The sequence below is a fragment of the Pollachius pollachius genome, assembly GCF_949987615.1.
Source record: "Pollachius pollachius genome assembly, chromosome: 1".
In the NCBI taxonomy this organism is placed as follows: Eukaryota; Metazoa; Chordata; class Actinopteri; order Gadiformes; family Gadidae; genus Pollachius; species Pollachius pollachius.
The window spans coordinates 43,855,140-43,868,915 of NC_136934.1; the positions used below are offsets into that span (position 1 = coordinate 43,855,140).

The 13,776-nt window shown below is 45.1% G+C and overlaps 1 protein-coding gene across 1 annotated transcript; it reads left to right on the plus strand.

Annotated features, from left to right (window-relative positions):
- Positions 1–1,805: 1,805 nt before the first annotated feature.
- Positions 1,806–13,775, plus strand: LOC307089682 (myelin-associated glycoprotein-like; the record flags this gene model as incomplete). The annotated part of the gene is made up of 11 exons (XM_079756081.1): positions 1,806–1,841; positions 7,185–7,239; positions 7,510–7,581; positions 8,193–8,546; positions 8,643–8,930; positions 11,073–11,351; positions 11,644–11,922; positions 12,304–12,600; positions 12,882–12,972; positions 13,243–13,303; positions 13,452–13,775. 11 exons carry the CDS (start codon positions 1,806–1,808, stop codon positions 13,773–13,775), a joined length of 2,136 nt encoding a protein of 711 aa, XP_079612207.1.
- Position 13,776: the final 1 nt, after the last annotated feature.

Below are 13,776 nucleotides of genomic sequence, written 5' to 3' on the forward strand. Positions count from 1 at the left end.
GGGGGGAAGGTGCATACAGGTGATGTGGACCTCCCTGTGCGCGCCCACGATGGCTCCTTCAGGGTAGGCGGCTTCACACCTGACTCTGGGCTTCGCCGTGTAGGAGGCGGTAAAGGAGAGCGAGGAGAGCAGTATGGGCCGGTGGGGCAGGGGTTGGAGGAGGAGCTGATGTCCCCCTCCATCGCTGCTGCTGCTGTTGGGCGGGGCTCCTCTCTCCCAGTGCCAGCGCAGCACAGGCCGTCTGGACGGGCAGAAGGAGCGCACCGTACAGTTCAGGGAGACAGGCTGTCCCTCGGTGACGGAAACCGGCCCGCTGATGACGGGAGCCTCAGGGTGTTCTGTTGAAGGGGGAGGACCAGCTTTGTTTACGCAGAAGTTAAAAAAGGAATTCCTTCATGTGATTAAAAACGTGTTCATGTTTGAGTGTGATTTTAATGTTGAGTGCAAACAATATAAAATGGAAAAAGGGTTATGTATTTGCTGTCTTTTTAGAGCTAAGGCGGGCCTCCCAGGGTCCTTTTATCTCAACTATCCTCCTCAGATGTCTCTCCTGCTGCCATTCATTGGATGACTTAACATCCATCCAACAGGAAGCAAGCTGTTCATATAGGAGGTTCTCTATCAGCGACATTCAAGGTGGATACTGGTGGTCCCATAGGATCCATTCTGGGCCGGCTCCTTTTTCGCTTGTATATAAATGACCTCCCATCTGCATGCCCACCTGTCAGTCTCCAAATGTAACAGGCTGCACACAAACTCTCTGAAGCATTGGCCAATGTGTCCAAATGGATTTTTCTCCTCAACAACTTCAGAAGTCCATCGGCCGGATGTGATGTATAATGGTGAAAAGCTTAAGGGATCGGGGACTCAAGTCAGAGTAAAGAGGGGACTGTGTTGTTCCGTTTAGCAGGAGTGCTTGGGGACATTCAGCCTTCTCCTTCGTAGCCGGCAGGAAGTGTTGACATTACCAACATAATGTACTGGGATTATTTTGTTTTAGTCTTTTAACTGTAATCTAATTGTTATTTTGTTGACATACCCAGAACTACAGATGTAAATGAGCCTCTTGGCAAACCTATTGAGATTTAAGTGGGACCTAAAACTTGGATTAATGTGTACTGTCCCCGCCAAATAAAATAAATAACATTTTCCCTTCAACCCACCAGAGACCTCCAGGGTGAAGACCCTCGGGGTCCCCCAGTGCCCCTCCTCCGGGCCCTTCAAGGCGACCTCAAAGGCCCGTGAGTCCTGCAGGCGGACCGGGTCCAGTCTCAGCGAACAGTCCCCCTCTGAGATCCGCCCGTGGAGGGAGGTCCGTCTGAGGTACTCCCTGGTCACGTGACTGGGGTCCTCGCTGTTGAAGGCGGTGCTCCTCAAAGGGAAGAGGCGTCCTCCTCTGAACTTCAGCCAGACCTCCACCCGACCCCCGCCCCTCCTGAGGGGAGCAGCCAGGGGGGTGTAGGAGCAGGGGACCACCACACAGGACCCGGCCAGCGCCCGGACTCGATCGGGGACGGACGGGACAGGGGAGGAGCCCCCCGCCTCCGTCCAGGAGAGAGCACCCACTGGGGAGGAGAGAAGGACAACATGTCTCCCTTTGTCTCTGCTACTTTAAAGTGCCAGTAAACCCAAAGAACATCTTAGTATGTGTAATTTGATGTTCAACATAGTAATCTATGCCATGTTGTCGCTGTTACAAAATGATAGCGTAATTCAGGACTGCTGCAGATGTTTTTTGCCAGTCCCCGCCAACCAGTTTGTGAACGTTCCGCTCTGCTCCCAGCTCAAGACCTGTTATTTTCATGATGACGTCAGGACGAAGGTACACCGACTACGAGAATGTGAGCTAATGCCTCAGTGTGTGTTGATGTGTGGAGCTCCATCCATCCAGGCAGCAGTTGATGTTGATGGCTGTGTCTGAGAGAGGGTTAAGCTTCTGGAAAACGTATAGTATAACGCCACGGTGTTGGGGCGCATGTGATTTCTAGGTCTACAACATCGCTCAGACCTAGACAACACGCTACAAGCTTCAATATCTCCCCACTCCTTCCCGGAATTCTTAACTCCAACCTCAGAACTCTCAGTGATTAGAAAACACAACACATCAGAAGAAGGATCCGGGGGTGGGAGGAGTGCAGTGGAGGCTGTGTGGGCCGATATGAAATAAAAGTAAAAGAAATAGATTATTTAAGAATTTTAATTGTCTGAAAATTAAATGGCAAGTGCACTAAGCTGATTTTAATCCGTTAGAAAAAACCTTCAAGTCATCATAATAAAAAAATACCTATGGCGTACCTGAGGGATTGTTCTATTTTCAATTTAGGATGTGACGTCTCCGACACACTATTAAAAAATAGCCTTGGTGCTCTAACATAAGTGTTGGTAGGTTCCTTCACCTTCAGATTTCTTTATTTTCTATCAAGATTGACAGAAAATCTTCGGGCTGTCCCAGTTAAAAACATTGTTGTCCGTTAACTATACCAAAACTGAAATGCTGAAATTATTTTATGCAGACGTTATCTGATTCACTTTCACATTTAACATATTTTGTTCATGCATTAGATTGATTTCATATAGGAATGCTAACTGGCAACTTGCTAACTACATCAAGACTAGATTAGACTGGATATTCAGTTGTCAGAGTGTCATCACTCGTATCATCACTTCCATGTAGTGTGGAAACATATCTTTATACTGGAACATTTCCAAAAAGATGATCAGGTAAATAACTAATCTATTGTGAATTTCTTCCAAGATATGAATCAAACGTTGCCTGGCACTGTTCAACATCTAACAGCCCTTAAAAGGAGCATTAAATTACATTTATTAAGCTGACAAACCTATTTAGCTTGTCCAAAGCAACTTAAAATAAGTGCATTCAACCATGTAGATACAACCCAAATAGTGCATCATGTTAGCACATACAATTAATCAAATAAACGAACTGCTTTAGATGCTACATTATAGAAACTATTACTATTTCATGGGCCAGGCCACCATGAGCACCATTGGACCTACTTAAAATGAATATAGAAAGGGAAAAGAAAACTGTTTTTTACTTACCTAACATAAAAACATCCACTAGGAACATGGTGTCCAGATAGAAGATCAGCTCAGACAGAGAAAAAGACACTGAGGGAGACAGGGAGAGAACCAGAGAGAGAGAGAGAGAGTCTGTGGTAGACAGGGAAAGAGTGAGAGACAGACAGAGAGACACACACACACAAACACACACACACACACACACACACACACAAACACACACACACACACACACACACACACAGGGATGGAGGGAGAGAGGGAGAAAGGGCAAGGAGCAAGAGGATGAAGCAAGACTAGTTTGTAGTACTGCAACAGAAGCAGATTATGAACTGCACGTCAGTCAATGAAACTGCAATACATTATTTTATATGTGCATTCCATCCAGATCGGTTTTGGTTGCTTAACTTTGTCTCCCCAGGAGCTCTCTTATGCCAAGCTATTCTGCTCACAGTTGACGAAAGAGAGGACTCCTTTTTAGAAATGTAATGCAACCAATCACTTATGTCCAACATACTTTAGAAAAACATAGCTTTGACTATATACAACATGAAATGTAGTCTTGTGTGTGGAAATCCACCCCGTGCAGACTTGTGAATCATCCTCTAAAAATAAAACCCTGACACAATCACTTCCCTCTGTCCGAACACACTAGACCCACATCACTTATTCCTCCAAAATAACCAGTTACCAAATAACAATCTAATTTATTAGAATAAAACTGAATTACAATAAATCAAGTCATTGGTTATAGTATAGCTGTCATGTTATTAGGAGGTTTATAAACAAAACATTGGTCAATATTCTTCTGCAGGTCAGATAGAAAGCTATAAAAACAGATAGACAGACAGACAGATGACATACTGCAAAGAGAACAAACTCAACAGCCTTTTTAACATTCACTTTACATTTACATTTAGGGCATTTAGCAGACGCTTTTATCCAAAGCGACTTACAATAAGTGCATTTGTTACAATAAGTACATTTGTCATAAGAAGTGAAACAATATATCGCTGTCGGTACAGTAAAGACGTTCATAGAACCAAGTGCAAGTATTACAATCGCTAGGCTAACCCATTCCCCGTGTAAAGCAGCGATAGCAGCTACTGTAGATGCTACACAATTAAGTACCTTGAATAAGTGCAATGTACAAGTGCCAGGAGTCCTGGCACTTGTCCACCATTGAATGTTGTACGTCCTGGCCCAGGACGTACAACATTCAATGGTGGCTGTGCATTGGTTTCTATGCAGAGTCGAGATGAACTCTGAACAGGTGAGTTTTGAGTCTTTTGCGGAAGCTGGTGAGCGACTCTGCGGTCCTGACATCGGTAGGGAGCTCGTTCCACCACTGAGGTCCCAAAACAGAGAAAAGTTGTGACTTTGCTGATCGACCTTTGCTTGCTCTTAGCGATGGCGGTACCAGACGTCCAGCTGAGGTAGTTGAGCGGAGGGATCGAGCTGGGGTGTGTGGCTTTACTAATGCTTGGAGGTAGGCAGGGGCAGTTCCATCGACTGCCTTGTATGCCAGTACCATCATCTTGAATCTGATGCGAGCTATTATAGGGAGCCAGTGGAGGTCTCGGAAGAGGTGGGTTACATGTGAGAACTTTGGTAGGTTGAACACGAGGCGCGCTGCCGCATTCTGGATGCGCTGCAAGGGTTTAATCGCAGAGGCAGGGAGTCCAGCCAGGAGCGAGTTGCAGTAGTCGAGGCGGGAGATGACCAGTGATTGGACTAGAAGCTGAGCTGCTTCCCTTGTGAGGAAGGGCCGGATCCTGCGGATGTTGTAAAGTGCAAATCTGCAGGATCGGGCCACCGCAGTGATGTTTGCGGTGCAGCATAAGTGATTGTCCAACACTACACCAAGGTTTTTGGCAGTTGGAGAAGGAGATACAGTGATGTTCTCAACAGTGACCAGTAAGTCCATGTGTGGGCAATCTTTCCCTGGTATTAGGAGGAGCTCAGTCTTGTTGAGGTTAAGCCTCAGGTGATGGGCAGTTGTCCAGGTGCTGACTTCTGCCAGACATTCAGATATGCGTGTTGCAATCAGGGCTTTGTCAGAAGAGGGAAAGGAGAGAAATAGCTGAGTGTCGTCAGCATAGCAGTGATAGGAAAAGCCGTGGGATGTAATTACAGAGCCCAGAGATCTGGTGTAGAGGGAGAACAGAAGAGGCCCCAGTACCGAGCCTTGAGGGACACCTGTATCAAGCGTGCAAGGTTTGGACAAGGAGCCATTCCATGTTACCTGATAAGTGCGATTCATCAGGTAGGACGTGAACCAGGAAAGGGCAGATTCAGCTATGCCAAGCTTGGCGAGAGTGGCGAGGAGGATCTGGTGGTTCAAAGTGTCAAATGCTGCAGACAAGTCAAGGAGAATGAGAACCGATGAGAGGGACGAGGCTCTGGCCGCCCGGAGGGACTCAGTCACCGCGGGGAGAGCCGTCTCAGTGGAGTGTGCTTTTTTGAAGCCTGACTGGTGAGGGTCAAGCAGGTTGCTAGATGAGAGATAGGAGGACAGTTGGTTAGCGACGGCACGTTCCAATGTTTTAGAGAGGAATGAAAGAAGAGATACCGGTCTGTAATTCTGGATGTCAGTGGTATCAAGCGTTGGTTTTTTGAGGAGAGGCTTTATTCTGGCAGTCTTGAAAGACGTTGGAACAATGCCAGAAGTGAGGGAGGAGTTAATAAGTGCGGTTAGAAATGGCAGGATGTCGTTATTTTTTTTTGCAATTTTTGGTGTACAATATATAAACAGTAAATTGAAATGTGACTTACTATCACAAAACGGCATATTAATCATTTTGTTATATATTTAAGTCATTATTTGACCCTAACTGTTACACTACTTTGAAAATCCAAGCATACAGCAGACCTTGGATCACAAACAACAACAAAAAAAAGGGATCGTCAACTTCACATTCCCTAATGTGAAGTTGTCGGCTATGTTTAGAACGAACAGGGTTTTATGTTTAGTTTCAGGACCTCAGTTTTCGGAGAGCATTTCTAGTACCCTGTTTATTTTATAGATAAATAAATACTACTTTCGTTCCAAGTCTTTAGTTTTAGGAGTAGAGTATGTGTGGTTGATGGTGGTTTGAAGAATTCTCACCTGGCCTGAATCAGACTGACTGGAGTCTAGGGCAGAGTGAGGCTGCACACCTCTGGGGCGTGCGCACAGGTTAAGCGAGCCATCACCACACATAGGGAGGTCTATTACATGGCAGCCCTTCTAGTTTTAAAGGCTTGTTCCACATAATAAATAACCCTGAAAGGGCAGCCTCCTCTATCGCAGAAACGTACTCCTCCTATTGGTTCTGTCTCACAAGATGGAGCCCAGCGTGACGTAACTTTACATCCTCAGTGTTGATAAAGCTTCCAAAATGCTGGAACTTTCGGCCCTTACCACTAGCCTCCCCCAGTAAAGGCTTTAATCGATTGTTCCATCTTGCTTCAGATGTATGGGGTCAGAATGAGTAATGAATGCACAGAGAAGGATTCACAAATGTATTTTGTGATTTATATATAAATGACTCTCTTCTCACAAATACATTTCAATGCGCACACAAATGGATATCGGTATGCATAAATGGTAGTTACTTGTTGAAAAAAATGCATTTGTGAATCCAGCCACGTCAGGAGAGTCTCAAAAATCCACATATAAATACAGACCAGTTCACACACAAATGACAACAAGTTCACAAATGAAAAGAGGCTTGTAAATTCAAGTTCAAGTTTAACAGTTTGTATATAAATGTAACAATATCCAAATACATTTTGATGAAAATTGCAAATATTTTTGAATTCATATATTTATGGATTTATATTACATTTATTTAAAGCAAGACACATTTGTGTGTGGATCAGAAATGTGTTTGTGAAACCTATTTTTGTTTATGGATTTATTTTACATTTATACATACCGATATCCATGTGTGTGTCCATTGAAATGTATTTGTGAGAAGAGAGTAATTTATTTATAAATCACACATATTTATGAGACTGCTCTGATTTCATAAAGATGTGCTAACTTCCTCTTTCATACGTCATGAAGGAAATCCTGTATGATGAAACCAACATGGCCCAACATGATTCTTAACATAAAAGTCCTAATTGTCAACAACGGATGTGTCCCTCTATGTAAGCCTTGGTCAGAGGAAGACAGTAAGACGAGCTGGTCTGACCATCTAACTCATTCAGGTAAATACATGTGGAGAGACATGCGTTTTCATCTTTAGATTAGGGTGGGCAAATGGAATTACAACACAATTTTTTTATGTATTTTGAACGCCGTGTTTTCTTTGCTGAGGAAGTACAGTCCTATGCTGAACTACATGTTTGGTCTGTATTGGTAGAAAGTGTTGTTAATGTATGTTTGACAAAATGGTAATGTGAAGATCAAAAGCTGGTACAGAACCAGTGGAACTGTTTTTAAGTTTTTACCATTGCACCTTACATGACTCAATGTAGAACTGAGAGAAGATTCTGTTAAGAACATGGAGAGATCCATTACTATCCTCCTCCTATGGTGTCATCTCCAAGGTAAGAGATGGATCAGACGTTAGTACTGTTCAACAAAACTGGCTTGCCATGTATTTAACCTACATCTGTTGAGTTGTCTTCATGCATACATGTAGGTATCCTACATCCTACATCCTACATTCAAGTACCATGTAGTTGTCATTTCACTTCAGTAAGGTCCTTAAGTGTAGTGTGGTAAAGTTTACGTTTAGTAAACGTTTAGTGTGTGTGTGTGTGTGTGTGTGTGTGTGTGTGTGTGTGTGTGTGTGTGTGTGTGTGTGTGTGTGTGTGTGTGTGTGTGTGTGTTTGTGTGTGTGTGGGGGGGTCTTTCTGTGTGGAGTTTTTATTTTCTCCCCTTGTTCATGTGGATTTCCTCTCGGTATTCCGGTTTCCTCAGACACTATAAAAAACATTTAAGTTAACACTCCTGCCACTCCCATGACCAAGGCAAGGACACTGCCTCCGGAGTTGTTTCACAGGCGCTGCCCTGTGGCAGCCCACTGCTCCTAGCTTCTAGATGGGTTCATTGCAGAGGATTAATTACCCCCTTAGTAGTATGGGGGTAGCATGTTTGAAGTGTGTTGTGGCTAGTGTGTTATTTTTAGAATAAAGGTATGACTGTCTTTTCCCAGGCGTCGGAGGCCAGGACTGGACTGTGTTTCTGCCCCAGAGTGTGAAGGGTCTCCAGGGTTCCTCTGTGAGGATCCCCTGCAGATTCACGCTGGGTAGTGGCTGGGATAAGTACCTAGACTCTACATGTAAAGCCAAATGGTTTAAAGGTTTTTTGAATAACCTAGTGTTTGACTCCAACCTCGACGGAGATCAAAACCTCTACCAGGGAGAGCTGGTGGGGAATCTCCTGAAAAAAGACTGCACAACCATCTTCCACAACCTCCCCGCCTTCCAATCCAAGCTTTTCTTCAGAATTGATTGTAAAACCGAGCTCAAATACAACTACTATACTGGCGTTCTGGTCTTTGTTAAAGGTTCATATTTTGGTTGATTATGTTATATTCATTTTGCTCCATACAGTTTATGTTTTTTTCGGTCTAACTAATTCTTCTGACGGTTGTGGTTAACAGATGAGTGGAAACCGGTCTTATATCCAAAAGTTAAAGTGAACGTTGTTGAAGGCAGGCCAGTCGTGCTTTCCTGCTCCGCTCAGATCCTCTCTCCTTACCAACCCACGTTGTCATGGACACCAAGCCTTGGAGACACCCAGGAGACAGTGGGAGTTGAGCTTGTGACCTCTGTGCTGACCTTCAAAGCCTCCATGCTTCACCATGGACAGAGAATCATCTGCTCCGCCCTCTACAAGCGCCACACAAGCGACGCCTCCTTTAAACAAAATTTGACCATCAACGTTTTGTGTGAGTAAAGTCCTTATCTTTATTTATTTTAGGACCTTCTGGTAACACAGTTTGGTTTTGTTGCATTTTATGCGATGAAGTGTGAGGCAATGCGTTGATCTTCAAGATGAACTGAACTGAAATAATCAACATCGATAACGTGTTAGTTATGACCATTATAAAAAAAATTACACTAATAAAAAATATTTTAAAAATCAATATAGTTTTTTTAGCAACGAAAGAAAATGCGTCTTTTAGTATTGGAGCGCCGATGACGTCACTGCCATGGTAGGACTAGGTCGTTGCTGCAGACGCGCGAACGTCTTCTCACTCCACGGCGGAAAATAGTGATTTTAATATGGCTGGTTACCGTTTGAGCCTGTGAGGGACATGCCTGTAGTGTCCGACTGCCACCCGGTGGAGAGGGATCAATTTCAGGCTCCAGCTCCACCTTCGGATCGTGTGGGTGTGACTGGTGTGCGTGTGGGTGCTGCCGGAGCATGGACACTGCCATTGAATCGGTCTGCTGCCGAGAGGTCCCGGTCAACCTTGACCATCTAATGGTGGTATTAGGTTGCATAACCATGCATAGGGCATTTCGGATGCTGTGCGGCGAGAGAGAGGTTTTGGAAGTGGCCATGCTCTCTCTAAGGGGCGTCTGAGCGGAGACACTGGAGCGCCCCATAAATAGCAACCAAGTAACAAGGCGAAAACGATCATTCCCCCTCCGTTTTCCTTTGATGCGTTTCAGGAATATCTCCGTAAAGACGGACTCATTGCGGAAACGCAACAAGCTGTACAAACGCTGTAGTACCTACATATTCAAGGCGCTGGTTCTCCACAAAATAAAGTGGAGTGCATCCAGCCTGCGCGCTGTATAAAAACATTCAGGTCGAGGAGGAAATAGTAGTTGTTTAACCTTTTAGAATGAGTGGAAATACTTTTTAATGTACAGTTAGTAATTAAATTGACCAAGGGGCTGTATTTAAAGCTACAAAAAAACGAACTTTCAACGCAACTCAGGCGTCCACACGAATCCTAACACGAAACCGCATAGGTCCGGTTTTATTTGAAACCACCCTGGGACCATGGACCTATTAAAGAACATGCTTTATTATCTGCCTAATAACATGATTATTAAAGTCATGGTTTCACAAAAAAATCGGCTCCGGGTGGACAGGACCTGAAAGACATGTTAGATGCACTTTGGGAGATACACCCGCGGATGAGCATAGATGCGAGGCGGATTCACGAGTGTCTACTCGTTTACTTTCTGGTGGATGTTGATGGATATTGCACAGATGGATATTGCACAGATTCATCTTACTATGAAACTAGCCTACTTCTTCGAGTTTAACTCCCTCTGCATCAGATTCGGCAGTTAAGGAAAAGGTTAAGGGATTCTTAACGAGCGGCATGGAGCGACTGAATCTTCGTTGTTTAACATCTTCAGTCGCGGTAAAGCCGCTTTAATTGGTCTAGATTATCTAAGAGAGTCTAAACAGTCTTTAAAACACAGTTTACAATTTATTTAACCTTTATTTGATTAGTTTAAATACCAAAAAGGGGAGATTTCACTGCTTTTTTTGCATCTGGACCATCTTAGAACTGATCCTGATTGAAAACCACTACACCTAGACTCTTCAAATCAGGACAAGATTATCACACTGAGGCTATACATTATATAAAACATAGTTTCAGATTTGTAAAACCTTTTCCCTATTTGTGAAAATGCATTAAAGACACATTTCAACGCTTGTTTGTGGTCCAGACCACATTAGAACTGGTCCTGATTGAAAACCACTACAACTACACTCTTCAAATCTGGACTAGATTATAAAAGTGAGGCTATACATTATATAAAACATAGTTTCAGATTTGTGAAACCCTTTCCCTATTTGTGAAAATGAAATAAAGACACATTTCAACGCTTGTTTGTGGTCCAGACCACATTAGAACTGGTCCTGATTGAAAACCACTACACCAACACTCTTCAAATCTGGACTAAATTATCAAAGTAAGCCTATACATGATTAACAACATAGTGGTTTTCATCTTTCAGGTCCAAGTCCTAGAGTCCCAATGTGGTTGTGGATGGTTCTATACAGCAATGTTCTTTACAGACCAGCATAATAAAGATGGCCCTTGAATGATTGCTTTCAGACCCTCCGCACTACGTATCTGTGGAGTGGCCGTCCAGCCCGGTGCTGGAGGGAAGCTATGTGAGTCTGAGCTGCAACGGCTCCGCCAACCCCCCAGCGGACCGCTACACCTGGTACCGCTCCCGACTGAACCCAGGAACCGACCAGGGGCCCGATGAGGGGCCCCTGGGTTTCGATCAGTCTATGAACTTGTCGGTCTCTGCAGACGCTCAGTACTTCTGTGAAGTGAGGAACCTTTACGGAGCGAAGAACACCAGCCTAACCAAGATGGTCGTCCACTGTGAGTCCACCACCATGAGCCATGCCCGGTTGCAGGATGTTTCTAGCTACTGAGTGCCTTCAACCTAACATATGACGCAAATATTATCAAAATGTATGCTGCATCAACACATAAATCACTCTTGTTTTACTTAATAGATTGCCCTATTGTAAAAAAACAAACTGTGTGTGAAGAGTGGAGTTTTATTCAAATGTGTTCAGACTTTCCTTTCTGCTCCTCTCGGTCCTGTTGCCATGGGTCCTGTTGCTATGGGTCCTAATGGAATTGGTCCTGTTGCCATGGTTATCCACAGTTCCTCCTAGAGAGGTGGAGCTGAGGGCGGAGCCGCCGGGCGGGGTGCAGGAAGGACGGGGCTTCACGCTGAGCTGCTCCTGTCGGGCCTGGCCCTCCTCAAACTACACCTGGTACCTGGTCTCAGGAGGGGCCCCCGGGGTCAGGGTCCCTCTCCCAGACCACGGGGCCAACCTCACGGTGGAGCGGGCAGAGCGACGCCACGGCGGACGCTACTACTGCCTCGCCGGAAACTACCTCGGAGCGAAAGAGTCGGACCCCGTCCACCTGGACGTCCACTGTAGGTTCCTCCTGACCCTAACCCTAACCCATCCACTGTAGGTTCCTCCTGACCCTAACCCTAACCCATCCACTGTAGGTTCCTCCTGACCCTAACCCTACCCCATCCACTGTAGGTTCCTCCTGACCCTAACCCTAACCCATCCACTGTAGGTTCCTCCTGACCCTAACCCTAACCCATCCACTGTAGGTTCCTCCTGACCCTAACCCTAACCCATCCACTGTAGGTTCCTCCTGACCCTAACCCTAACCCATCCACTGTAGCATGTTGTAAAGTTTTTAGCTTGTGTTTAAAGGTTGAAATGTGTTCTAACCTCGTGTTTTAAAGTTGTTTTTACCTTGTGTTTTAATGTTGTAATGTGCTAACCTCTTGTGTTCTTAGTTGCTGCTGAGATTCTAAACTCCTCCCACTGTGTGAGGCTTCCCTCTGGGGTCCGCTGCTCCTGTGAGAGCCAGGGGAACCCCGTACCAACGCTGACCTGGACATTGGATGGAGAGGCCGTCTATCACTCTGCACCCTGTCCCATCAGGGAGTTTCAAACAGGCAACCTGGGAATCATGAGTGTCATCAGCTTGCCCCAATCAGACAAAGACCCGCCCACTGTCATGTGTCTCAGCAACAACTCTATGGGCGACAACCGCTTGGAGTTAAACTTGGCTTTCTCTAAAAGCAAACCCGGTAGATCCTTCCATCCATCATCTATCAGTCGATCTATACATCCTTCTATTATCCCTTCATCTTTCAATCCCTCCATCCTTCCCTTAATATTCATTCATCCATCAATCTGTTAATATCTATCTATCTGTCTATCTATTCATCCATCCATCTATCCCTCTAGCTATTCATCCTCACCCCCATCCAAATACTGTCTACCAGTCTTTGCCTATGCTTGTCCTTATTATTAATTATAGTAATAACAATAATGATAATGAATCGTATTCTGGTCTTTGATTGGGCAGCCTTCCACACCATCTCTCTGCTGATTGGCTTGACAGCGGGCTCTTTGGTGATGATGCTGCTCTGCACTCTGTTCCATATGACACTCAGCAGGTAAGATAGCATCACTAGCCTGGCGGGAACACGTGGCACGTGACCACCTTGAGCTCACTCGCATGTGTGCACAGACAAGCACAGCACCTGTGTCGCTAGCTAATGCTACTACTAGAGATAACGCGTCCACCGCTAGCGTGTGTAACAGTAGCTTATGAATGATCCGATAACTAGCTATCAAACACATAATTACTAAACACACCACTAACTTATGCGTATACCACTAGCTACCACGTGTACGGATAGCTAACAGTTTCCTTGTATCTTCAGAAAGAAGAGAGACCAGCTATCAGAAGATACAAACCACAGGAACCCTTCTGAACTTGCCTTGGTGAGTATGGCTCATAACAATGTGCCTTCATAACATGTGTCTTCACAAGAAACAGTAACGTTAGTATGTTAAAAAGAAATCATTTAGCTAACTGGTTGCTAGATTGCTATTGTAGCTGTGAGGTTAGCTGGTTTGTGTTGTCCTCCAGGCGCTGGTCGAGGAAGCAGAGTTGGTGTACGGGAACAAGGCGGTTCTAGACGCAGAAGGAGGAATAGAGGAAGAGCTCCAGTACGTTGACCTGAGCTTCGTCTTGCTTCAGGCCCTGCCGGACGCAAACCCCGGAGTGGACTTGATCAGAGGAATGGACTCCAAGACAGATGAGTACGCCCAGATCCGTCCACATCCCACAGGAAGTGGCGAAGGAGAGCCACAGCGAGAGGAAGTGTATGCTGAGTGTGTTTCTTACGGCCATACGGGCACCGGAGAGGAGGTCATGGCTGAGGGTTCGCTTACAGACGCAAAGGACTCTTGAG